The 27124-nt window shown below is 43.1% G+C and overlaps 3 protein-coding genes across 4 annotated transcripts; 2 read left to right on the forward strand and 1 right to left on the reverse strand.

The window, feature by feature from the left end:
• Nucleotides 1-346: 346 nt before the first annotated feature.
• FAM210B (family with sequence similarity 210 member B) lies at nucleotides 347-6792 on the forward strand (the record flags this gene model as incomplete). Its single annotated transcript, XM_084296941.1, has 3 exons — nucleotides 347-991; nucleotides 2745-2917; nucleotides 3690-6792. 3 exons carry the CDS (start codon nucleotides 347-349, stop codon nucleotides 3904-3906), a joined length of 1035 nt encoding a protein of 344 aa, XP_084153067.1. The 3' UTR covers nucleotides 3907-6792.
• A 617-nt stretch (nucleotides 6793-7409) lies between these two features.
• Nucleotides 7410-13439, reverse strand: AURKA (aurora kinase A; the record flags this gene model as incomplete). The annotated part of the gene is made up of 8 exons (XM_084296642.1): nucleotides 7410-8066; nucleotides 8662-8836; nucleotides 9484-9632; nucleotides 10018-10156; nucleotides 10471-10662; nucleotides 11353-11431; nucleotides 12005-12287; nucleotides 13386-13439. 8 exons carry the CDS (start codon nucleotides 13437-13439, stop codon nucleotides 7875-7877), a joined length of 1263 nt encoding a protein of 420 aa, XP_084152768.1. The 3' UTR covers nucleotides 7410-7874.
• Nucleotides 13440-13995: 556 nt separating this feature from the next.
• On the forward strand, nucleotides 13996-22447 carry CSTF1 (cleavage stimulation factor subunit 1). Of its 2 annotated transcripts, XM_084296767.1 has the most exons (7): nucleotides 13996-15024; nucleotides 15472-15642; nucleotides 16274-16469; nucleotides 17874-18151; nucleotides 18862-19059; nucleotides 19644-20034; nucleotides 21555-22447. In XM_084296767.1, exons 1-7 carry the CDS (start codon nucleotides 14905-14907, stop codon nucleotides 21812-21814), a joined length of 1614 nt encoding a protein of 537 aa, XP_084152893.1. In that variant the 5' UTR covers nucleotides 13996-14904; the 3' UTR covers nucleotides 21815-22447. The 2 variants fall into 2 exon arrangements, with proteins under 2 accessions (XP_084152893.1, XP_084152894.1); XM_084296768.1 differs by lacking the exon at nucleotides 15472-15642.
• Nucleotides 22448-27124: the final 4677 nt, after the last annotated feature.

A 27124-nucleotide genomic window follows, 5' to 3' on the forward strand; every position in this document is an offset into this window, starting at 1 on the left:
TGAATAGTATCTTGCATACCCTTCTTTGGAGTCTCTCTAACAGTTTTACCTCTTTCTTGTATTGTGTTGCCCAAAACTGCACACAGTGCTTGAGGTGAGGCTGCACCAGCACTGATGACTGTGTGACAATGACAAGAGAATCCCTTCCCTTGACTGGCTAGCAGTGCCTTAACTGATGCACCCCAGGGTACATCCTGGGCCCTCCTGGAAGGTTAAATGGCTGAAACACCACAAATTTCACAAATGTGCAGGAATGACAATGCAAATTTCAAGGAATGACACGACAAATGTCCAGGAATCACACCACAAATGTCTAGGAATTGCTATGGGCTTGTCCCAGTCCGCCATGGATGGATCTTTCCCATCAACTGAAGTTAAAAATGGATCTCATGGGGACACAGGGAGCCCCCTGCCAGGGCCACCTCCCCACCACCTCCCATGCTTGTCCCACAGGGGTTGTGCCTTATTGGTGTCTTTAATTCTTATTTTGCACGTTAGGGTTGTGGTCTGCCAACAAGGCTTCACACGTGATGCCTCTCCCTGTCAGCAGGCTTCATCTGCGCCCCGGGTTGCTACGGGACACCCCTCAGGACACCAAAACAAGCTCACCCTGCCCCGTCCCACCTCAGGGCCTCGCCCACCTCAGCGAGCACCCCTCCCCAACACTCCCCCTTCCCCAGGCGGGCGCTGCCCCTTTAAGAAGGAGCCCGCCCGCCACCACCCTCCCCGCTGTCAGCTCCGGGAACCCGCCCGCCCGCGCCACCGCCGGCTGCGGCGTTTCTCAGGTTTGAGCGCCCGCCCGCACGCCCCGGGCGCTGCCATGTTCCGCCTGCTGCTGCGCACGGGGCCGCCTCCGCTCCGCGGGCCCCCCCTCGCCTCCGCCGCCCGCCGCCGCCGCTGCTGCCCGCCCCCTGCCCCGGGCCGGGCTCCCCTCAGCCCGCCGCCGGCCCCTCTCGTAGCGCTGCGGGCTGCCGCTAGCAGCTCGGCCAAGGTAGGTGGCGGGGACGGCCCCTCCGCACCCTGCGAGCTGCCTGGAGGTGGCACCACAGGGCTGGGGGGGGGGGGGGTCGGGGGCTGTTTTGGGGTGAGAAGAGGGGATTTGGGGTGATGGGGGTGGAGGTTGTGTGGCTGGTGTGCTGCGCTCCTCGCCCAGCTGGATGGGGCCGTGCGGGGCAGTCCAGGTAGCGCTTGGCTTATTCAGCATCCTGCTTCGGCACCACCCAGACACTGCCAGCTGTGGGGGGCTCGGAGCACGGGTAAAGGGAGAAGGAGCTGGGTTTTGGTGCTTAAGAACCATTTGTTAAACGTGTCTGTGCTGCACCGGCCCAGGGTGCACCTACCTCCACACCTTCCTCCGTGGGCAGTCAGCTCCTGTTTCCCTGGCACCTGAAATGAAATGTTTTCCTCTGAAATCAGTCCTCATATTGGGCTCTTAAATAGATCGTGCCCATCTTTCTTTGGATGACAAAACCACTGTGTTAAAAGCTAAAATGCCATTCGAACCATGCCCAGCTTTTAGGAAAATCACGCTGTTGAATAAATGAGTGTGCTTGGCTAGGCAGGTGGTGCTGCTTTTGGCAGTAGGTGTTATGAGACTGTTCTGCTTGGTTAATTCAAGTAGTCCCAGTTCGTAATTCGGTATCTAAATTTTATGGAACAGAATTTAAAATCAGAACTACTTCTCCTTCCCTCTAATAAAACTGAAGAGTGAGAATGACTTCAGAAACACTGCTGTACGTGGTAAAGTTGCAGCAGTGTAGTACAGCCACAGTGTTACGTGGCTGGAAGTACTAAGGTTATTTACCTGTGAACCCTTCCTTCTGCTTAATGAGCTCATTTTAAAAATAAGCATTTGAACCTTGTTTCTTCATTTACTGTCTAGTATTAAATCTGGTTTTAGCAAAAAAAAGGGTTGGGTGAGTTGCTTTTGTTGGTAGTTTTTGTTGTGTTTTTTTTTTTTTTTTTTTTTTTTTTCTTTCTGGACATTTTTCTTTCTTAGTCAAGTTTCAGTTCTGTTCACATAATGTCTTGGTTCATGAGCCAAAGTTAAAGAATACAAATTTAAAAAAAAAAAAAAAAAATCTAACATTATTCATTATGTTTGGAAATTTTAAAAATACAAGAATCAGAATAAGTCCTAGCTGACAATCTTGCCAAGTCCAAGAATGAATCAAAAGCAGTAGCACTCCCCTTGTTCTTCCTTTTGTCAGCCGACCTACAGAGGGTTCTTTGTAAGAGCCTGAATGCTGGACCTCTTTTATCAGTAAGTTGTTAGTAGGCTGGAATCAGTGTGGCATCGTGTAGGCTTCCGGTGCCATCAATTGCCTAGCCATGTTACAAGAACTTGCTGTACAAAGCTGAGCTGGGTATGAGCAAAATTCTCTGGCATCTCAGTCTCACCTCTCAAAAGCTGCGTGAGTGTGTCTTGGCACCCGTTTGGATCAGATGGAAGGCTGAGACCATAACAATTCTTTTTAATGATGGAACCTGCATTTATGTAAGAACTTGCACCAAGCTCAGCGCACCTGTTTGATGTGAATAGTTGGAAAATGGGAACTTGTATGGACTCGGCCTACAGGCATCAGCTATTCTGAAATGAAAAAGCAAAAGCACATTACTATCTTTCCCAAAGCCTTCCAAGTAGCACTGTACTCAAACCAATTGCTTCGTTCTTTCAAATCTGTTCAACTGACTAGAATATAATATTGTACTTAATGCTAATTAATGTTTTGTTTTCTCTTTAGGATGTGGGTGGATCCCCTGACAAAGCAGCCACAGATCTCAGCAGTGAAAACAAGAAACTCAATAAATCCCAGCAGCTGAAAAAAGTTTTCAAAGAATATGGTGCCGTAGGGGTTTCATTCCATGTTGGAATTTCATTAGTATCTCTAGGAATCTTCTACCTGGCTGTGTCAAGGTACGGTTTGACTGTATAGCCTCTAGGTAATGGTTTAGACAAGAAAAATATTCTACCATTGTGCTTATTTCTGGAAAGAGATGTGCTCTGTGCTTGTTTGAGCTATACACAGGAATCTTCTGAATTTTGGGTATTGATTGATGCATAAATGGATCTAATTTCCAGTCAGGTATGAGTGAATATAAACTTGCTTGGTCATTCTATATAAGTTCATTGATTGTGGTGGGCTGGTGAAAGCAACAGAGTAGAGACTGTGCAAGAGTAACTAAAGAAGAATTTATTTTGTTTTGCAGAGATATCTTTTGTTCTCAAGCAGTAGCATGGCCTGTAGAGATAGAGCTGTATGAAAGTGCTGGAGCTTAGAGATAAGTTTATTTTTCTGGGTGCTGAACTCCATTCAAACTGCAGAAGGCAACAGCCACTAAAACAGAGGATCAGGTTAGCCAGATAACAGAGACAGGTAGGAAATGCTGAGGATGGTGCTGAACATTCTCCATGCTGTATGTTTGACTTCATAGGGACCTGGCCAGTGTAAAAAACAACAACAAAGTGCATCTCAATATATTATATGTACTATTGTTATAGAAATAATTTGGCTGTTACTGCTGGAAGAGTTCATTGTTTTTTGTTATTTAACATGTAAAATTAAACAAATTCCAGAGTTGGAAGTACGTCATGTTAAATTCCCTGAGTAAACAATACTCTTAATTTAAATCTTCTTTATTGTGCAATTTTAAAATAAGCTAAGAATTCTTATTTTCTTTTTCCACAGTGGTGTGGATATGACTGCAGTTCTCTTCAAACTTGGTTTCAGTGAATCCTCGCTGCAATCTAAAATGGCTGCTGGTACAAGCACTTTTGTGTTGGCATATGCTATTCACAAATTGTTTGCTCCGGTACGAATCAGCATTACTATAGTTTCTGTGCCATTTATTGTCCGATACTGCCGGAAGATTGGTTTCTTCAAACCACCTACCCCAAATCCATGATAACTTCTTCTTGTTTTTTACTATTTTTATTATTATTATTTTAATGTTCAATATTCATGTAGCTTTTCAGATTGATAAATTTCTTTAAAATACTTATTTGGGTTCATGTTAATGCTGACCTTCTCTTGCATTTCTCACTTGTTCTTTCAGGTAAATGTAATGCAGTGAAAAGTGCTGCCCTTATCTTTTTTCCCTTTGCCACCTCTTTTTTTTTTTTTTCCCTCAGAAATAGCTGTTAAAATATCTGTTTTCCACTGCAAGTGGTAATATAAATGCTTGACAATGAACAGTCTTTTGAACACACAGTTCTGGGTCTTTATAATCTAGTTTTTTGGACTATAACTTTTTTCATATCAAAATACAGCTGCAGCAGTAGTTTATTACTGCATAGATATTACTGGGAAATAATCTTATTTTCCTAATAGTCTGTGGATTAAACAATATCCTACTATATGAATAGGTCTTTTGGTAAGCAAATATATATTGGGATCTTAGGCAGTATGTAGGAGTTCTTGTTATAAAAGACATGTTATGATCCTGGTCTTCCAATCCAACACCCATGCCAAGCTAATTTTAGTGAGTACCCATATGCTTAATTATTGCACAGTGATAATTGTTTTAGCTAGAATTGGTAATGTACTTCATGTACTTCTCTGAAGCTACAGCTTCTTTGTGTTGCTTCCATGTTTCAAGATTTTGTTGTTTGAAAATATGCTTTTCTGGCCTTTCTAAGGTTGGTTGTTTTTTGTTTGTTTGTTTTGTTTTTTGTTTTTTGTTTTTTTAATGCTATAAACTAAGAGGTCCTGAGTTTAGCGAAATCAGTGTAACCAGAATTACCTCCTGTGTGAACATATTCCAAAGACCAAGTCAGATGCAAGGTATCTATGGGTTTTTCATGTACTGAGGCCTAACTTTTGTACTGGGGATGCTTTTTTTTTTTTTTCTGAAAACTGACCACAACTGCTTCCTGCTCCTGTGGATGAATCTCAGATCTGGGACTGACGTCCAGACACTACAATTCAGATATCAAGAGTAATTATTATGCTTTTGTCTGACAGAATGTTATTCTGTCAGAATATTATTATGACAGAATAATATGACAGAATATTATGACATTCTGTCAGAATGTATGCTTTTGTCTGCTGAATGTACCAGTTAGAGGTGTAATACATACTACTCTGTTAACCGAAGACTGGATCTCAAAACTAGGTACTTGGCTTAACATTCCATGGTAAACCTGAGTTTCAGACTTAGGACTATGCTTCTGTGAGATGACTGAAGCCAGATCCAAGAATCTTTTAGATCTGCTCCTCCTTCCAGGTCTGTTCTTTTTACATTGTCTGCCTCCGTCTTTATGCTTGTCATTTGTACCAAGGTGGCTCTGGCACAGAGCTCTTTGTACAGGAATCTGACTGAACTAAAATGGCAGAAAACTACCTGGGCCATTAAAATTGTTTGTTTTTTGCCATGTTAGTGAATCGTGAAGAAGGAATAGTGCTGAAGGCCCTAGAGGAGAAGGAGCAAGTCATTTCTCTTCTTGTCAGCAAGCTGTTAATGCAGCTCAGACATGTTAAATTACACTCTAACACCTTTACCATTCAGAAAGTCCAACCCAGAGACTGGTTGGGTGCTCTGAGGATTCTTGAGATCACAAGTGAGAAAGGAGAGGTCACACTCTAGAAAGATAAATTGTAGCTACATATGTACTTACACCTCTGTACTATTTCTACCCCTTGGTTCATCAGAGAACGGGGAAATATGAAGAGACATTTCCTTCCTTTGTCCTGTGAAAGCAAGCTGTTATTAGAGCCTACCTCCTGAAAACCTTGGCAATGGCTTTGTCACAGATAGGGTGTGCTGTTAGCCCCATGTCTTAAAATGGAAACCGCTGCCAGTGAGCAGGTACACCGACTTGATCTCTAATGTGTAGCACACACACAAAGACATGTTACATAGATAAACACTTCTCAAAATACTAACCTTTGACAGGACATACCAACTCAGCCTTGCAGTATGGCCTGCTTCCCTGGGAGCTATATGCTCAGTCCTCTGGCACAGCTTGTTGTGCACAGCTGGTTGTTAGGATACAGAGCCAATGCTCTGCTGTTTGGTGTGTACAAGGAATAGCAGTCAGATCCATTTTGACTAGCTTATTTAAAAAATTAAAAAGACAGGATTTGTCCCACTCTATGCCTGCTTTGCTGCATGGCTGCTGAAGCTGACAGCACCCTCTACGAGCTAACTACCTTGCTAAACCATAATTAGAATGTTTCATATCAGCTTGTCCCTGAAGGAAGCTCTGCCTTCTACTCTTGATAAATCAGGATATTATATTGTTACTTAAATGAAAGTTTATTGCTGGATGTTTAGTGAGTAAAAACCTGCAGGATAAACAAGTGAAGGGTTACTGTGTTGTTACATGCAACCAACACTTCCCTAGCTTTCCAGGACCTGCTGCCTTCTGGAGTGAGTGGAGATACCAAGTGTCAAGTAGACAGACAGTGTATCTTAAAAGTAAACATAATGAGCTCTGTTGCCCCTGATCTAAGAAACGTTCTTTTCTATATATCCTCTAGCTGTTCAGGTCACTGTTCTCTTAGCTAAGGGTAACAATGATTTCAGAATAGTTAAGTGATGAGATTCTTGTTTTTTATCTGATCAATTAGTTTTAAACAAAATAGGTGTTTTGTCCTAAAGTTAGAGAAGTAGGATACAGGCTTCTTTTCCTTTTCCAAAAAGTATTGCTCTAAAATGGGAATTGTTTAAAGCAAATGCACCTAGAAGTTATTAAAAAGGCGTCAGCACTAGAGCTTTTCTTTCAGTAAAGAAAGAGGGCTTCATTAAGTTGGGACCAGACTTCAGCTTACCTACTAATAAGATAGTTGTATAAACTGACAATTTGTTTAGATAAGTTTCTGCAAAGTATATTTTAAATTAATTTGAGAATATATTTTAAAATCTAGAATCCTTGCTTGTAAAAAAATCATTTCTTAAATGGTTTGTAAAATAGTGAAGGAGACCTTAAGGTCTTATGTTAATAAAAATACAATAAATTGCTTTCTCATAGCATTTGCTTGAAGTGTTTTACTAGAAAAGAGGTGGTTTGCATGTTTTGTTTCTCAATGTCTTTCCTTGTCTACAAACAAGTTGCACCACAATTTAAGTCGCTTTCTTTTAAAAATCTCTATCTTTTCAAAATTGCAAACATCTTTTAGTGTCTTAAGAAGCTTCTTAATGCTATGCCATTTATTTCCTACCTTTTAGTACTGTGTGGTGAGTGAAGAAAAGTAGCCACACCTCTTTCAAGAATATCAGCACTTTGATATCAGCTTACTTTTCAACCAAGAAAAAACCTTGCTCTGTAATCATGGATGTGAAGCCAAGCTGTACTGTAGTATGACAGTAAAGACAAGTGATTTAGGTGGAGGCAGCAGAAGCAATAAGAGTACCATGCTGGTAACAATATATAACAAGTCTTTATTTTAAATGTTGAGTGCTCACATTTAAGGCAAAATTAGAGACAAAATCCATACATCATTCAGGACACAAATGCATTCACCTGACTCAGTTTCAGATTACACCACAGGTACGATACCCTTAGCAGCCCAATGAGTTCATAGGCAGGCATCTCTGGGATATTGCACTGTTCAATAAGACAGAATCACAACTGCCTCTTGGTACTGGAACAATGATCTATAACCATGACAGACCACATCATAAAGGCCTTGAACAGCATAATACTTAAACCTGGCCCACATGTAGTTATATTTCAAGTATATTAAGTATTCCACAACCTCCAGCTAGAAGTCAAATAGATTTACACTGAAATTTGAGATAAGTTCAAGCTGACAACCAACCTAAAGACTTGTGTTCCTTATTGCCACTGGATTCCAAGACCTGCTTTTCTTATTATATTACAGCAGTCACAGTACAAAACTCCTCTCATTGATCCAATAAGATTATCCTTGTTAAGACTGCGTTCTGGGTGGGGCAGTAACATCACTCTTTCTGCTGTTGGGCAACTTCGTAGAGTTTGCTGTAATCCAGGGATGAACAAGTACATCCTTCAACGGCATCCGATGGAATGGGTTATGCTTCAGGAGCCTTGAAATTAAATCCTTTGCACCTTCTGTTACAAATGCAGGATACTTGAACTCCACCTGGTAAAAGGAAACAAAAGATTATGCAAAGTTCTTGGGTACTAATCAAAATTAAAGAGCCACAGGGCTCCACCCTCCAAGGCACAGATAGGAAGAAAAGTTGTCAGCCTTGTGGGATGTGCACTGTGTCTATTTAATTTCAACAGGGTTATGATGAAAACAAGGTTCTTGCTGCATGTAGATGTTAAGCTAGTGCTAGTGTACTTTTCAGCGTATTTCAAATACAAGACTAGTTTGCTGGAACCTTTCTAGAGCACAGAACAGGAAAAAAAAAATCAAGTTTAATACCTTGAATGTTAAATTTTATAAGCCAGAAAAATTAAAGGTGGAAAAGACTAGTTGCTTTATGAAGAGGTGGATATTCAGATGCAGGCAGAAACAGGACAGAAACAAGAAGCCAGGCAAAGTCTTAAATCTCTTCAGGTAATTCTGGAGTGACTGAGGACAGTTTTAGCAGCTTAGTTTTGTGCACATCTCATTATGTCTTACTATAGTTCTAGTTCTACATGCCCTTCCTCAAGGCAACTTGTAGTTAAGCTTTAAGAGAAGAACTGAAAGCAAAATTCAGCTAGTCTAAGTAAGTTGTGGCACGTACCCTAGAAATAGCTCTGTAGGTTTCCTGGTATGTTGCTGCTTCAAAAGGTGGCTTCCCTACAAGGAATTCATAACACAGAACCCCCAAGCTCCAAATATCCACCTTTTCATCATGTGTTCTTCCCTCAATCATTTCAGGAGGCAAGTAGTCAAGTGTCCCACACAGAGTTGTTCTCCTGAAAAAAAAGTTACAGTTTATCATTTACCCTTTATAGCAATTAATATCTGTTCTAGGAAAAATCAAGATGTTAATGCCAGCAGTTAAGTTATCTATACCTCAGTGCAGTCTACCCCAGATGGACTCAGCAGCACTGACATTCCAGCAATAGGTTTGTTTTTGTTTGTATGTGTTTTTTTTTTTTGTTTGTTTAAAAAACTTTTGCTTCAAAGCATTTAAAATCACTGCAGTCAGTCTTGCCCTTCTTTTTCCCCTCCCACCAGCTCACAGGTCAGACAGGCTTCCTTTTTCAGTTTAGTTAAATATACCCTAAGTATATTCTGGGTGTGTGGTATTTCAATGGAAGTTCTCATCTGTCACCTCAGGAACCACTACAAGCCTCCACCAGTACACTGCCCCGACCCTCTTGTTTCTGGTTCAGCAAGTTTTGAAATACACAAAAAGCAGAGGGAATATTGTCCCACTTTGCCACACCAGTTAAGACCCTCACTGCAGTAACCCAGTTCTTAAAGGATATTTTCCCCCAGTATTTTAGGAAGCTCACATTTGCCTCCATTCCATAACTAGAAGTTTAACAAGAAATCTAGCATTTTCATTTTCACCACATAAGTATTTCACTGTATAACTTATGTATTGCATTCTTACCTAGAAGATGGAGCATGCACAGACCATCCAAAGTCAGCAATTTTTAATTCTCCATTTGAGCCAAGCAGCAAGTTTTCTGGTTTGATGTCCCTATGAATCACATTCTTTGAGTGGCAGTATGATAGGGCATCTGCTAGTTCTGTGATATACTGCAAATAGAAAGAAAACAAATCTGTCAAGCATGAAGACACCAGCATTCTAGCTTTGCTGTCTAGAGCATAGGATATACTAAGCATAATTAATGGTTTGAATTTAAGCAATGATTCCTTACACCCTTGAAGTAAAATAATACAGGCTCTGCCTGAAATGACCAAGAGCTTGTAGCATTGGGCAACACTGAATGTTGTTAAGTTTAAGTAATGCTGTGCAGTAATTTGTCTTCTCAACATATTGAGAAATAGATTACAAGTGCATCAACAAACAAGCATCTCATGAGTCAGCTTCACACAACTGACAGAATTTCATCTGGATAGCTTTATGCTTCAGGTACTCCAGATAAGAACAAGTGATGTACAAGCAGCTAGAACGACCTACAGTTGCAGTTCTTTGTTCATCAAACTTGGTAAGCTTCTGAAGTTCTTTGTAGACTTCTCCACGGGGTGCATACTCTAGAATAAGATAGACTCTTGTAACATCATGGAAGTATCCATATAGTCTGAGAATATTGGGATGCCTGCAAGAAGATTTAAAGATTTTTCTGAACAAGGTATTTGTACAACTATAATACTTATAGGTACAGGACATATGATTTAATATAAATGCCACACAAAACAGTACAGTCCTGATTGCCATGTATTGCTTGCTTCATTGCAAATGAAGCAGAGGTAAGACTTGCTTCTTTATGCAATATAGTAAGAATCTTAGTTTCAAGTTGTCATGTGTTTAAAAAGAAATTGCTGTTTTCACTGTCATGTTATCAAGAACAAGCTCTTTTTTTTTTTAATTGAGCATAAACTAAGCAAAGAGAAATAGCTCACTAAGCTTTACCTAAGATGAGACTGTATTTCAACTTCTCTTCGTAGTTGATGTTCTACACCAGCTTCTTCAAGTTGTGTTTTAAATAGTACTTTCAGTGCAAGAATAAATTTACTCTGCTTTTCACGTGCTAGGTACACATTTCCAAATTTCCCTTTCCCCAGAGGACGACCAATTTCAAAATCATCAAGAGACCACTGTCTTCTGCAAAAGGAGAGATAGTTAAGTTACAAAAGCTGATACCTGCATGTACAAACAATGTTCCTGTTCAGTAGATACTTGGTGATCTCAGCTAGATTTTGGGATTTAATGAAACACCACCAAACAGACGATGTGTTGAGACCTCTGACAAGATCCTGAAAGCTACTCTCTGGCTTCATAAAGCTTATGCAGAGAAATACTGTCATCAGTCACACCTTACAAGAATAACAGAACTGTGTGTACTAAGCCAGGCACATTTCAATACACTTCTGTATTCTGCATTGTCAGAATTGTTTTAAAGCTAGCCCTAATACAAGTTAACTTCATACACAGACTCCAGCCTCCTGCACATATAAAGGAGGAATATTTTCCCAGGAGTACATGCTGTGATTAGAGTGGTGGTTATCAGAATTCTCTCATGGGAAAAGCATTAAACAAAAGCTTTTCTTCAGATTACAGTAAATTCTTGTTCCTGAGGATTATCAGGTCCAAGTAAACTTTCCTAAGGTTTCATTTTGAAATGTTACCTCTATGAAGCGTTTGGCCTCTGTTTTTAGCAATCAAAGACTGGAGTAGCCAGCAGCTACTGGCACAACACAGCAAGTTTAGTTGCAGCACAAAGTTCTGGAAGTTAAAAGCAAGCCTAACCCAACAGGACTCAGTCAGCTGGAAAAATTTCAGCATGCAACTTACTTTTTATTCTCTTCGTTTTTCTTTTTCGTAGGCTCTTCATTTTTCTGTTTAGAGCTGCTTTCTGCCTCAGAACTTTTTGCTGCATAAAGTAGATAAGTAAAACAACTTTATGAGATAGACCAATCAACACAACACAAACTCACACGAGGAACAAGTATAACCTCTGTGCAATATCTACAATTCAACTATATTCGATAGTTAAAACTAAACTAGTGTAGTTTACTATTGGCAAAGCAACATAGTTAGAATTGCATCAAAGTATAATTCCAAGTCTTCTTGAAATTAAACAAGCTTCCCCCCACCCATACAATATCTTTGTGTATCAGATTAGCATGCATACTGGAGAAACTAATGCAGGAGTGCCAATTCTATTCATTCACAGCTGACTGATGAGCATCTGTAAACTTTCCAGAGGAAAGAAACACTTATGTTGGCTCTAAATACCTGATTCTGGCAACACAAATAGTACAGTAACATCTAAGTTATAGTACATGCTGCTGTTCTGTTTCTGGGTGCAACCACTTATTTCTCTACATTACTGTCCCCCACATCATCCGCATGAGTTTTACACTTTCTTCACTGCACTCTGCTTCATGGACATATCCCAGTCGTCACAGACTGATAAATATGTGTACATCATCCTCAGAATTACCAGGTGCTGGAGCCTGTTGAGGTTTTTCATTGGTCTTGCTTGGAACCTGGGGTCTAGCCATTGGCTGGACTGGAAACTTGGGTCGGGGCTGCTGTGTTGTCTGGTTGTTAGACAGTTTTTGGTTTGACGGTACAGACTTCTGTGATTGCACAGGAACTCGCTGGGCAAGGTTTGAGGGACAGAGAACACGTTGTGCTTGACCTCCACTGTTCAATACCCGGCTCTGGGCAGAATGTTGAGACACAGGAACACGTTTTGGGCCATCTACAACAGCATTTGCAGTCTTCAGAAAGAAACAATTGTACATTAGTAATAGAATAACACTATATAGCCCTTATGTTCCCATACCATAGAGTTGGGTGTGGGTTGTACTTGAGTAAGGTACAGAGGTGGAAAAACATTAAGTAGTTAAAAATGAAATATTAGGGAATTCTCATCTTATATTTTAAGAATTAAGTTTACCTGTAGAGAGCTGCCAACTTGTTAACAGCATGTTTATTTATAGCTGGCTATAGAACTTTTCCACACAAGCCTGAATAGCTGTAAAAACTCGTAAGCCATCAGACCTTTACTATAGAAAATATTTGCAACTGATATACAGTTTTAAGCTACTACTCCCTTGAATGGTGTGCATTTTAAGATGCCTTGCACCGCAACAGAAGTTCAGCAGAACAAAAGAGTTTATTTAGTAAGGTTCAGTTGACTGCTTTTAAACTTTTGCTTTCAGTAGGTGAAGGCAGTTCACGTTTATATTTAAGAAATCTTTAACTGTTCTAGCATAATTTAGCTAGAATTAAGTTCAAACACTAATGATTGGCATCTCACATCAACACCTCTGATACATATATTTTTGTTTTTTTGTTCAACTCACAGACAAACGATTAAGAAGAGGTTTTGCTTTTGTTGTCTTAAATCTTTACAATGGCATGCTTGTTTTTAAGTTAAAAGAATAGGAACATCTGCAATTCTGTATATAAACACTTTCAGTCACAGAGATCTTGAGTACTCCCACACAGGCATGCAAACGTTAACAGTGCTTTCCTGCGGAAGCCATTTCTCAAGTAATGAACCTACTTACATTTACTCCCTAGCTAAAGGATGCTACATTACACCTCAATCACCTCATCATTTTGAGAGCTCCCCAGTTCAAGGGTCACATAATAATAGTAGTAATAAAAATAGTAGTAATAGAAAATAATGAGCCTTGGGCATTGCTCTCCAACAGAAAGACTGCCAGACAAAGTTTACTGTGGCTTACTAGACACAGAAGACACTGTCTTGTGTTCCTCCCCCTCTGTTATTTAGTAAGTTTAATAGTAACGGTCACAAGAGCCTCAAACTGCGTGATCAAGAGGAACGCATCTACCAGCCTAGGAATTACCTTAGGGACGCGAGCAGGGTTCCCAGAACGATTCTCTTTTGTATTCTTGTCCATGGCACCTGAGGAGGGCAGGGCCCGCGTACAGCCTCACCTACGGCGAGAACACGGCGATGGCGGGCAGCTCCACGGCAGAGCCTCACCTCAGGCCCTCTCCCACCTCCTGCCCGCCGGGGCCCAGCCTCCCTCCCCCACAGACGCCTCACCCCCGGCCCCACAGCCCCTCAGGCCGCCTCTGAGCGGGGAGGGCCCGACCCTGGGCCCGCTCCGCCGGCCCCTCAGGCGCTCACCTCAGGCCGCGGCCGCTCAGGCTGTTTGAATTCAAACGGCCCTCCCTTAAATACCCTTTAAACCACCGCCCCTCGCCATTGGCCGCCCTCCCGCCGCCCGCCGCCGCTGATTGGCTGCTTTCCCAGCGCCCCGCCCACCGATTGGCGTCTCCTCAACGCGCCGCTCGATGTCAGGCCCGAGCCTCGTCGCTTCCCCCCCCTTCCCTCTACCGCGCAGGCGCAACGGCGGCCCGTCTGCGTATCCCGCGTCGGGCCGGACCGCCCGCCCCGGGGGCGGTGTTTGCGCTCCATGCGTATTTTACGTAGCGCCTGCCCCGCCGCCGGCTCCTTCCGTACTCCAAGTGCGCGGCGCGGCGCCCCGCTAACGCACGGCGCTCCGCAAAGTCTGCCCGGCCGCCTCCCGCCTTACGCAAATCGCGTATGTCCAGACCACCCACCTGTGGCAACGCTACAACTGCCGCCCCCTCCCCGCGGGCACCCAGGCCTCGCAGCGCCCCGACGGCGGCCGGGGGAAGGGCCCCAGGTTAGTCCCGCAGCCTGCGAGGCGCCGGCCTCCGCCCTCGCTGCCTCCACACACACACACACACACACGCACGCACACACCCGCGGTGCTGCCACCTCGCGTGAAGCCGGGCGCGAGTGGGGCCGGCCGCCTGCCTTTGTGTGGTGGCGGTGGCCGCGAGGTAGGTGCCCCGCGGGTGGCAGCTCCGCGCGGAGCCGGGAGGGCCGGGGTGAAGCAGGCCTCGCCGCCTCACGCTCGCCCCCGGGGCAGCGCTCCACGTGCCCTCGGCTCTTGAGGACAAGTGCGAAGGGGACGCCTTGCCCTGCTGCGCCGCACCAAGGGGACGCTCGGCCCGCAGGTTGGCTTCGCCGTGAGGTGAGCGGTGCTGAGCTGCGGCCGGTGGCAGCTTCTAAAAGCCTGCGGGTCATCGAGGAGCGGAGCCGGGACAGCACCGGCAGCGGGTGAGCGGTGCTGCTCGTGAGGACAAGCGCGACAAGGAGCGAGGGGCTGCGCTGGTGGCTCAGTGACCAGGCAGCTGCGAGGTCTTGCTCACACCTGTGAGGAGGACCTTGGCCGGCGAGCAGCGACCAGGACGAGGTTCAGTTTGTCAGGTCTCTGAAGAACCATAATCGAAGGCAACTCTTAACCGGCTCCGCGTCGCTAGGAACAAGTGCGAAGGCCGCCCCGTTGTGTTGGTGTTTACAAGCGGTACAGGATAGGGAAAAAGAAGATGTCAGGTCGTCGTGTCGCCGCGGCATGTGACAGGCGGCAGCTGCCAAGGGGCATGGGCAGCATGGCAGCGCCCCTCCTCGACCCGCGTCCGCTTCGACTGCCGTTTCTTGAGGCTGACGTGAGTAGGACTTTGGGGCGGGCGGCGGCGTGCTGTCGGGACGGGCTCTCAGCCTGCCCCGACCAGGAAGCATGGCAGTGAGCACAGCGGGGAGGCGGGCAGCGCGGAGCAGCAGCGCTGCCAGCCAGCTCCACAGCCCCGTTACTCGCCCCCGGTGCCCGCACACCCGGTGAAGCACCACCTCGACGCTTCCCGGGGCCGGGGCACAAAAGAATCCCGGCTGCCAGCCGCTTCCTATGACCTCCAGGGCGGGCCGGGGGCTGCACGGGCCCTATGGGGAAGGGTTGGGGATGGAGGAAGGGGGTGTGGGGGGGGTGCTGGGGGTCCCCCCGGAGCTCCGCGCCCGGCCCCTCCCCGCCGCTCGGGGGCTCCCTGCGCGCGTCACGCGTCACGTGACCGGGGGGGGGGGGGGCGCGCCGTGACGCCGCCGCGCTTGTCTCGCCGCAGAGCCGCCTCCCATCGATGTGCGGGCGCTCGATGCAGCAGCCCTCGCGCCGCAGCGTCCTGCGGGCCCGGCCGCCGCCGCCGCCTCCTCCCCTACCGCCGCCGCCCATCGATGCGCTCCGCGCTCCGGTCGCCATCTTAGGGGCAGAGCGAGGGAGGCAGAAGGAAGGGTCGGTAGGTACCGGGCCGCTCCCCTGCACACACACACACACACACCGGGTTGTGTTGCCCCCTACCCGCCCTAGAAGCCGCCCGGCCCTTGCAGCCCCGCCGGGGCTCAGCGCCCTCCCCGCCCTCATTCAGAGCCGCTGCCCCACGCCCCCTCCAGGGCCGGGTATCGCCCCCCGGGGCCGGGGCTCGGGGCTGGCCGGGCGGGCAGCGGCTGCGGGCCGGGAATCTCCAGGGGGTGCCGGGCTCGGCGCTGCGACTGCCCTGCATGGCCCTCCGTGATCGCCTCCCGAGCTCCGCCCGCCCGGCTCCACCTGCCCGCCCGTGCCAGCACGAGGGATACCCGCAGAATGAATTCGAACTAATACCCTATCTTTTCCCTCCACAACGTTATTTTTGTTGTTGCTCCTTAGTGCAGCTCACATTCCGTTTATTGGCCAGATTTTCATTTCTGCAGTAAATGAGCTCACCGGTTTTCTCCCATTTTCTTTCATTTCTCAGTCTCTGAATCTAACCTGAACTAAGCAAATACTAAATATCTATGCACCACAATTCATCAGATGCGTTTTATTTAAAGCTTTTAATTGTGTCATGCGTCTCTATCATATATAATTTTTCTTGTTCTTTTTTATTTCAGGCCCCTCCGAGGCACTCCTTGCTCACAATGTATAGAACAAAAGTCAGCTTGAAAGACCGTCAGCAACTTTATAAATTGATAATTAGTCAGCTACTATATGATGGATACATAAATATTGCTAATGGCTTAATAAATGAGATAAAACCACAGTCAGTCTGTGCACCATCTGAACAACTGCTGCACCTGATTAAATTAGGTAAGGTGGGGGAAAAAATGAGCATAAAAGTCCAGTATCTAAATCCTTAGATTAAATCCGTGTGAATTAAGGGTTTAGTGTTACTGACAATACATTTCAGTATTTCAGCTTATTTCTAGTAATACCACAAAGTTTTTATATATTTAGATGCAGCCTTTGTCTCCGTGTTTTACTTTTTTATGGTGCATTCCAGTTCTGTGTTTCATTCTTGTGTGCATTGAAAGCAAAACAGGTCACTGAACGTTGTCAGAATGTTTGTTTCAACTTCTTTTAACGTGTTAGAATACCTGCCAAGGGTCCTCTGGGTGACTGACAACCTTCTAAAAATATGCTCAAGTAAACAAGATCCCCAAGTCCACAGATCTAATAGGAAGTTAGATCTATTACTAAATTGCAGCTCTCTGATTGTTCCTGAAAGCGTTGGAGAGGGACCAAGTCTTTTCACTGGCCATCTTCATTAGCTTCTATATACCACTCTCAAGAAAATAAGCTTCATGGTCTGGGGTCTCAGCAAAGGTATTGCCTGTTCTCTCCCTATACCTTTCTCTCTGAAAGTACATCTGTGCAGCACACAGTAGTCAGAATTCCTGAGCTGCTGTAAAAACAAGCTGTCTAGGTTATTGGAAGAGGCCTAGCCATGACAGCATGTCTTCTCTGTATTGTAACTGAACTGGTTCTGCTGCTTCAACTAGTTGATTTACATGAGTATAAATAGGTGAAGCTTTGTCTGTCTGAAATAATCATGCTAGACTCGCAGATTGTAGATGAAAGCAGCAACGACTTTTCTGTTGAAGTTGGTAACAGCAGTTAGGCACGTAGCTGAAAAATTGCATGTCCTGTGTTGGTACAAATTCCAATGCTGAACTGTCTTTGTCCTGTAGAAGCATCCTGCAAAACAAAAAAATTCTGTGGAGTGGGTGTGAAGTAATAATTTCCATTAGCAATGCTAGGATAGTAGTTTGTGGGGTGGAGTTTTCTCCTTTGATTCAGTAAAATGGAAAGAAGAGTAATTGGTAAATGCTTCTATTTTTTATTTTAAATGTCACGTAATAGCACTGGGGCTTGCTTCTCACTTCTGTAAAAAGTTGACTATAGTCCAGTCTATGACTTCTGTAAGTGATTGGTATTAAGTAGTTAGGTACACATATGATGTTCATGGTTGTATTTTCACAGTTAAGTTTAACAGATCTGCAGTCAGCTTTGATATAGCCAAACTACCTTGCTTTCATCATGAATATTGCTATACAACTAAACCTGTTCCACTAGCTTAGCCTTGTTCAGCATGGGCTGTCTCTTAAAGCCTGACTGCTGTGGCTGTTAAAGTCTATAGCATAGATCTGGACATAGCCTATCTGTCTAAAGTGGAGGTGAACCTGGTTTACGAGTGTCAAATTCTCTTTTCAGGAATGGAGAATGATGACAGTGCTGTTCAGTACGCAATTGGACGGTCGGACACAGTAGCTCCAGGCACAGGAATCGACTTAGAATTTGATGCAGATGTACAGACCATGTCTCCTGAGGCTTCTGAATATGAGACTTGTTATGTCACATCTCATAAGGGACCATGTCGTGTGGCTACGTATAGCAGAGATGGGCAGTTAATAGCTACAGGATCTGCTGATGCCTCAATAAAAATTCTTGATACGGAGAGAATGCTGGCCAAAAGTGCTATGCCTATTGAGGTAAAATGTGACTTGAATCGTAGCCACTTTGTGAATTCTTGAGCTGCTGTCTGGTTTTCATGCAACGTCTGTGCCTTGTGGCTGGCTCAGTGAGTTGGACTTAATGTCTGTCTCACTGTATTTCCTTTCCAGCAGTGGTTCATAAAGTACCCTTGAAGAAAAGAAAGAAGATGTAGGGCAAATATACTTGTGTGACTTCTTGCAGCAGCCTGGAGATCTGAGCCAGAAATAGCTTCTCATAGTTGTTGATAATTGCTGTGCTGTGTAAACACAGCTTGTCTTTGAACCCTCTTCTGGCCTCTGCAGCATCCAGTGGCTGTTTCAGTACTGGTTCCCAGAACGCATATTTATTTGCTTTATTTTTTCTCCCGATAACACTTATCAGGCAACAATTCAAAAGTGTAGTTTTTCAGAATATACACAACATTCTCAGTAGTAGTCTATATGAGTGAAAGTTGCCGTTTTCCCTGTTGGTACACCTTCCCTTAATTCCTTTGGCAATATAATATTTTGATTTGGACCCTTCCTGAAGAAGGTGATACATTTTCTTGCATCAGTTTACTGCTGCTGATACTAGTTCATTCTTGAGCAGGTCCATTGACCTTTGTAAAGATATGGGGATGTTATCTGATAATTTATCAAGTATAAAATCTGCATTACCTGTCAAAAGCATGTTCTCCCTTCTTACGCTAACTTGTTCCATGTTGCAGGTCATGATGAATGAGACAGCACAGCAAAACATGGAAAATCATCCTGTTATTCGGACTCTGTATGATCATGTGGATGAAGTTACATGTTTAGCTTTTCACCCAACAGAACAGATCCTTGCATCTGGTTCAAGGGACTACACACTTAAATTGTTTGACTATTCAAAGCCTTCTGCCAAAAGAGCCTTCAAATATATACAGGTTAGATACTGTCATCCAGTTCAGAACAACCAAAGCTTGTGTGTAATTACTGAGCTATCAGTGAGCTGAATTGCATCCGAGTATGTAGGTGGTTAGGTGTGTAGGAGGATGTAGCTAACAAAATTTGCAGATGTGCCAATTTCTGTGTTAAGAGTGCATAACGGATACGTATACTTACAGTCTTTGACTCTCATGTCTGTTTGCTTTTTGTTAATCCAGACCTAATCTAATATGGGTGACTTTGAAGTCAGTTACGTTATCATGGTTCTAGAGACGAGTTTGGGATTATGTGGTGGTTTGACTGGCTGACAAAACCTTCTGCTACTGTTGTGCAATATCCCAAAAATAAATGGGCACAGCAAGCTGCTCTAGGAAAAAAATTGTGGTATATTTAAGTGTAGGCTGTCACAGGCTTTTTAATGCTATGTAGAGCATTTTCCATTTTGCTGAAATACATCATGTCATGCGAATTGATAGTGTAACTAATTTTTAGCACTTTAATGCCACCAAAACTGACACATTTTAGCTTTTTATTTTTATTTTTTTAATAAACTTACATCAATTATGTATTTTTGATCAAACAGGAAGCAGAGATGTTACGCTCAATCTCTTTTCACCCTTCGGGAGATTTCATTCTTGTTGGTACCCAGCACCCAACTTTACGACTTTATGATATCAATACTTTCCAGTGTTTTGTGTCTTGCAATCCTCAAGATCAGCACACAGATGCAATTTGTTCTGTAAATTACAATGCAAGTGCAAACATGTATGTGACAGGAAGTAAGGATGGATGCATCAAACTGTGGGACGGTGTTTCAAATCGCTGTATCACTACTTTTGAGAAGGCGCATGATGGAGCTGAAGTCTGTTCAGCTATTTTTTCCAAAAATTCAAAGTATATCTTGTCAAGTGGAAAAGACTCTGTAGCTAAACTATGGGAGATATCCACTGGTCGAACACTGGTCAAATACACAGGTATGTATGTGGCAGGTGACCTTCCAAGTACCTTCTTTTTCAGCTACTGACCAAGGGGGGGCAGGGGTGGTGTTGTCTGAAAGATTAAGTCTGTTATTGGTGAATACTAATCCTTAAAGGTAAGGGGAGACAGCTTCTTTGAAGATAAATTGCCCCATATTTTTTAAAACGTTTCATGTAAACTACATCAAGAAGAAAAGCTGTGTCAAAGCTGTGTCACTTTCAACCTGCTGAGTCTTAAGTAGAATTTTGGAGGCTTCTCTACCAGCATTATGCCATTGCTTTTGGAGGGAAGCGATTGCTAAGCTAGGGAAAAGGAAATAGGAATGTGAATGCCCTAAAGTTTAGAACACTTGTGCAGAAGGTTTTGTTCCTTAGTTTTTCTTTAATGTGTTTTAGAAATGATGAGTATTCGGAGGGAAGGTGGAAGACCTCATTGCTTTTCTTTCCGATGATCGTCTTTATTCTTGGGCTTGTCAGTTTATACTGCACCCTTGGTCTAGCAAAAAAAAATACATATATATAAAAACGAAGGATCAAAAGTAATGCATAATCCTTTTTGGGATAGAGTAGGCCTCTTGCCCGAAGAGTACCATGGACTGCAGGGGAATAAAATCCACATCGGGGCAGTTAACAATTAGACTCTTGGGTAAATAAATGGTTCAAGTAAACCATGGCAATATTCTGAAAAATGTTTGCAGCTGTACTTTTTTGAAGGATGAAATTATGCACGAGGTAGCCACACTTCCAGCATGCTGACAATACCATGCTTTGATCTCAGCAGGACTTGGGAAATTATGAAAGATGGAAACTGCATGCAATAGCAGTTACGTGACAGGGGAAGCTTTAGGGTGAAGCAGCAGTGTGCTTAAGTATTGGGAGTTGAACCATGACAGAGGAGTGGATGCTGAAAAATTTTTGTTTCAGCTTTTGGGATCTGTGCAGTCCTTGTACACTAGCAGTATTTTTGCTCTCAACCAGCAGGGTGCAGCACCTCCTTAATAAACCCTTGCAAAATACAAGGTAGAAAGTAGGTCTATTCCTTGGAAAATAAATGCCTGCATATTAAACACGTTTTATATGAAGGGGGGGCAAAGGTATGGCCAAGGTAGGTCACACAATATGCCATATGATATTCAAAAGGAAAATTATTGATAATGAGGATCTCTGTCTCCTGCTACCTGTGGTCTTTCTGGCTAGTTACAATTGTAAGCCTCATACAAAAGATGTAAGGTAAAACTGCTTTTTAAAGCTTACTGTTTGCACTCATACTGAGTGGTTGGACTTGATTGCCACAGCTGGAGTGCTTAATCCTTCCGTACTCTAAATTCTAGCATACACACTGTATATAGGTACAAAAGAATATCTGTAATTGATTCAGTTGTTCTACATGGAAGTTGTATAATAACAGAGAAAATAAGGCTTCTTTTAATAGTCTGCAGCAATTAGTAGATACAGGAGGTTTGCAAATTTCCTAAAAGAGATCATATTTGAGTTAATATTTTTCTGCATATATTTAGGAGCTGGTTTGAGTGGACGGCAAGTACACAGAACACAAGCTGTCTTCAACCACACAGAAGACTACGTGCTGCTTCCAGATGAAAGGACCATAAGTCTCTGCTGCTGGGATTCAAGAACTGCTGAACGGAGAAATCTTCTTTCTCTTGGGCATAACAGCATTGTTCGCTGTATTGTCCATTCTCCTACCAATCCTGGCTTCATGACCTGCAGTGATGACTACAGGGCTAGATTTTGGTACAGAAGGTCAACAACAGACTAAGGACACTTTTATAAAACAGTGATTATCCAGATTCATTATATCATCTTGTATTGATTGTACTGCCAACAGATGCCTAGATGAGAGCCACGCTGTGTCTGTTTTCTTGTCGTTTTTTTAATTCTGTCAAACATGGCAGAAAAATCTTGGAACACCAGGATGAAGTTTTGCCCCATGCTAATTTTTTATTAGTGTGTGGGACATTAATTTTTGTAAGTCATCTCTAATTTTACTCAAGGAGTTGGGGTGCGGAATAAAATGATCCTTGCAGGAAGGATTGTATTCTCCCGTCTTTCTGAATCCTGCAAAAGATAATGTGACTAGATCTTGCTCAAACTGGGCAGTAAGAGCCAGTTTTGCTCTGCATTGTATCTGTGCAATCCCACTGAAGTCTGTTTAAAGAATGGATTACACAAGTAACAGCAGAACTTGGCAAATATTTTAATGAAGCCTTAAGCCGTCTTCAGTAAAGCTCTGTTTTGTATCTTTTAGTCTTCTTTTTTCCTCCAGTTGGACAAGTGGACCTTTGATTCTGAGCCAGTCTTGTGCTATAAGAATTTGAAACACAATTTTAAACTGTTTAGATGAATTCAAGCAATGGTGTTCTAGTTCTGATATTAAAACTCAGAATTGAAATCTTGTCTTCTTTGGAATTTATCTTAACAAGTGTAATCTCAAATTCAAGGAATATCTACGTTGCAACTATAAAATGGGGCGGTGCTGCAGCACATGAAAATGAGAATAATTTGATATAGACACCTTCAGTAACCCCTCAAAAAAAAGAAACTTGTGCATATTAATTTTCATATATGTACTTCAGAAATGTCACTTTGCTTCATTTTACTTAGAAATTTTGTTATATAGCACTTGAATTATTTTTTTTTTTAGTTCAAAAACCCAGACTCACTATTTCTTATCTCTAACAATGCAAGTTTCCCAGACCCATATTCAATAGAAGTACAGATCCTTAAAAAAATCTGAGCTTAAACCTTCTGTAAGTTTGAAAATTCACTACGTATTCTTACAGATATGGTATTATCTGGCCTGTGCAGTTTTAAGCGTGTTCATTCAAGTATTCTGCCTGCAGCTTAGTGAAACAGTACTTCTGAGCTTCGTGTGTGAGAACCTTCCTTTGGCCATAAGCTCAGCACTTGCTTTCATTAGGATCTTTAAATGTAAGGTTATTTTGTTACTGCTGGATTAAGCATTGCCACTGATGAAGTGTCTTGTTTAAGGGCTGATGAGGGTTACAGGTTTTGTCTGTATTTAAATAAAGATTACCTTTTTTAAAAGTTGTTTAATATATAAAGAAGGAAATGTAGTTTTATTTTCTATGTAACAAAGGACAAATCAAACGCCGGAAGGATATGATCTAGGGTCGTGTTACAGCTTGATGAATTAATCTGTTGTACTACATTTGGATCAGGCATAATCATAGATGTTCAGTACTGAATACGGGGTGTTTCATTTTCAAAAAGTAGAGAATGAAATTTAATGTTCTTGAATGCTTCAGCTCCACAAAACAAATTTGCGTAGGCTGAGCAATCCTCTTCCTTCCTCTGCCTCCCTTCAAGTTTCTAAAACTTTAGAAACATGGGAGGCATAAGATGGTGGTTCTGGTGGCTTTTTGTTGGAGGAACAAGGAGGACTGGAGCTTGGTGGGCAGGAAAAGGGAAGTCTTGACGCAGTTGCAAGCGCGTGCTATACTATCTCAGCAGCAACAGCCCTCCGACATTAAAACCAGTCAGCTAAATTGTTAGTGATAATTCTTTATTGGAGTGCAGCATTTGTTCCTATTCTGTTAAAGAAGTTGTCTGTAAGCAACTCGTTACTGGTCTTTAGACTCTCTTATTTTTAAAACGATATTTTGGTGTTTTAGATACTAAACCACTTCTGAAGTTGATAAGTTAGCATGCTAGCTTTCACTTTGAGCTTCCTTAATTCCATTTAGAGATTTAATCTGTTAAAAACATCCTGAAATAAGCCCCTTTGATTTTTGTCTTTCAGCACTACTTTTTAATAAGAATTTTGATGGTTGTTGGAGAGAGAAAAATGAAGCTGCAGGATGTTTATTGATTTACTTTAAATAGCTTGATTTCTGTAGGTAATTAGAGTAAGAGGCCGTGTTTTTCACAGTAAGAATAGTAAATTCTTTGCCAAATTAGTTACCTTGTTCCATTACTTATGAAGATGGTTTGAAAAATACAAGAGATTTTGAAGGGGTTCAGAGAGCAATGTAGATCTAGGATGACAAAATACAAAGAAAAAAAATGTACAGGCTTTAGAGGAAATAGGATGTCCTCTACCTGAATAAAAATAAGTTTGTTTTTTTTATCTTCAGATAATTGGAGTCATGAATGCACAGTATAACTATATGAAAAGGCAGGTGACCTGAACCTAATTCGAGTTTGGGGAGCCTGTGAGCAGCTGAACCAATAGCAAGGAAGTAAGGTTAAGCATGTTTAGCCTGAGGAACCACTATCAAAAGTTCAGGGGTAGTGAGGGTACAGAGAATGTAGGTTAGGGAGGATAACACATCTACCTTCTCTTGCCTACTGGAATATTTTCTCTAATGCAAGGAGAGGATTGTTTTTAGTGTACTGAAATTTGAGTAAAATTGATGAGGCAAATTAAGCTTGCCTACAAGCAGACTTGTTCAGAGCTGTATCCAGAGAAATTACCTTCTCAAAGATGCTGTTTGTTGTTATCCTTGTGTTCTATGCTTCTGTTAATGCAGCTGGGAGGAAAAAAAAAATTATATGTTCCAATATTTGGGTTGTTTTCAGGATGAGCTTTAGGAAGACAGTTTCTAAAGCTCTGCCTACTCTTAAGTGATATAATCATACAAGTGTTTTTTGCTGAACTCACCACTGCTCTCAAGAGTAGACAGATGTGATGGTGTCGATCATGCATATTACTAACAGCTTCAGAACAGCTGTTTATCTTAACGAAGGTTACAACCCAGCCTTGCAACTATGTTTGATTTCCTGGGGGCCTGTTTTGGAATTGTTTTTCCTTGATATAGTCAAACTAGTGTTAAGCGAGTCTCATGCTTTCGGACTAACGCAGCTGGTGAAGGGAGCATCCTTGCCACTGCTTTGTCCATGGTAACAGATAGCAAGCTTGGTACACCTCTTGTATGGAAGAAAACATCTATTTCTGGCTGTTTTACCAAAATATCTCTTCCACTGTCTGCATTTCTTTCTTAAGCAGCTCAGTGGGATTCCATAGGGGGGTACCATGAGATGTGGTGGGAAAGGACTTGGGGACTGTAGGAAGCTTTCTCCTGGTACAGCTAAGTGCTCCTTAGTATTCTGTAGAAAGTGAAGAGACAGCTGCCTGCGCAAGTACAGTAATGAGCTAACCCTGCACCTTTGTTTTTCAGAAGCTCTGTTTTTAGGACCTTCCAGAGTCTATCTGAGGCTAACAAACTGGGTAATTATCCCAGTTTAAGCTCTTTGCTCCTTAAAGCTTAAAGGCAGCTTTGCTTCCAGGAAAAAAAGAGGAAGCAAATGTATAAACAAGCTTTTGCAAAACCAGATGCTTGCCCAAGATTATGAGTTGCCATGGGTTCAAGCACATGCCAAAGAGGCAGCAGTGACCTCATGCCCTTCCAGGAAAAAGGGATCTTCCATTGGAAGGCAACTTAGACTCCACTGGTGAGACTCGTTGACCAGCAAACATCAGTTTCCTCTCTCATTCTCACAGTTTAGGCAATCCTCCTTTGGCAAAGGAATGCCTTACCATGCATTCAGGGTTTGATCTCTTTAATCCTTGCATTACAGGAGGTAATCTCTAATCATAATCGTAGCAGCCCAGCTGAGGCAGGAGGCAGTGCTGCTAGCTGATGACAGTCTGTTTCACTTGGGAAGCCCTTAGAAAGGGGGAGCTTCAAACTGCCTGTGACAGTTGGAGCACTGGCTTGAAAGTAGGCAGGGAAATACAACCAGAATTCACCTACTCTTCACACAGGAGTGGCTTGAAATGAATATCAGTTCCTCTATTAATCAACAAATTCCAGAGAAGCTGCTTGCCCTCCTCCAGTTTCGCGGTCTGTACTCCCAGTAGCTACATCCCGCGGCGCTCCTCCGCTCACAGAAGCACGGTCATGCTCGGGATTTGTTTTCTCAAGGAAGTCTCCGTCACCTGCCTGAAAGTCAGTTGGATGCATCTGGTGTGTAAGTGGCTCAGAAGAATTCATCATGAAAATGTGGTGAGGTAATGCCGCAGCTAATGTGTTAGGCCAGCGAGCTGTGCCTAGCCAGAAGCCAAGCAGCTCTGGAGACAGATCTTAATCGTGGGTTTGTAGCTTGGCCTGCCAGCACTCCTTGGCACCCTGACTTGGCAGTCAATAACTGGCCCAGGGATCCAGGGAAGCTCGTTCCTAAAGGGGCACTGCTGGAATTTAGCTCGCTTGCTACCCATTGAGACAGATTTCAAACTTTCTGCTTAAGAGGGCAGAGTGGTCTCGGAGAAATATCCCTCATCTCCTGGACACAGAGGCTGCCGTGAGAGACTGAATCCCAGGAGAAAAATGACAAAATGTAATTAAGGAGAATTAGTTGAGAAAATTGCAGCTTGGGATAGGAAGTTGTCCGTGTGGCTGGAACAGGCCCTACAAATGCTGCAGCAAAACTGCTCTGCTCGCTGACCAGGGCATCGGGACGAGCTGAAGCCTGTGCATTTGCTTTCTGTGTATATTTAAGCCTTAGTGCAGCTAGGAGAAGTCTTCCACATATAATTCACCCCCTAGTATGTATGGGAATATATACGATTTTCACAAGCTCCTTCATATATATCAAAAACGGTGCCTTAGATGACAAGACAGCTTCGGAAAGCATGTAAAATACTGGCTTAGAAATCCTGGATCGATAGGACTGTGGCAGTCTTATTTCCATCCAGCACTGTGCAGCCTCTTGTGGTACGTAGTACTCTTGTATTCATTGCATTTCTAAAAGAGGAAATACAGGAACATGTAGCAAAAAAGAAGGGTGAGACTTCTGACTGTGGTTAATTGCGACAAGTTGGTGACAGAGTGATCAAGGAAAATTCCACTTGCAGACAGACTTGTCTCTCAGTTCTGAGCGCTAATAGGGTTTTTCTGCTCTGTTTTCTTCTTTTCAATCTTATCTGCTGTGGCAAAAACTGTCTTTGACAAGAATCTTTTGCACACATTCCTAAGTGCTTTTAAGGGTAGAGCTGTCAGATGTCTTTTCTTGAGATGTAGTTCCTGGCACACAGTGACTGTGCAAAGCTGACGGCTCTTCTCCCCGCGGTAATTATCTGTATTGCTCCAAGTGACACTGCTGGTGA

This window comes from Netta rufina (assembly GCF_964035555.1).
Source record: "Netta rufina genome assembly, chromosome: 16".
NCBI classification, from domain to species: Eukaryota; Metazoa; Chordata; class Aves; order Anseriformes; family Anatidae; genus Netta; species Netta rufina.

Excerpts from the sequence above, each read along its gene's own strand:
- CSTF1 (XM_084296767.1), top strand. The coding sequence starts at position 14,905 with ATGTCAGGTCGTCGTGTCGCCGCGGCATGTGACAGGCGGCAGCTGCCA. Across the intron at positions 15,025-15,471 it reads TGCCGTTTCTTGAGGCTGAC|AGCCGCCTCCCATCGATGTG; the intron begins GTGAGTAGGACT and ends GTCTCGCCGCAG. Across the intron at positions 18,152-18,861 it reads AAAGTGCTATGCCTATTGAG|GTCATGATGAATGAGACAGC; the intron begins GTAAAATGTGAC and ends TCCATGTTGCAG.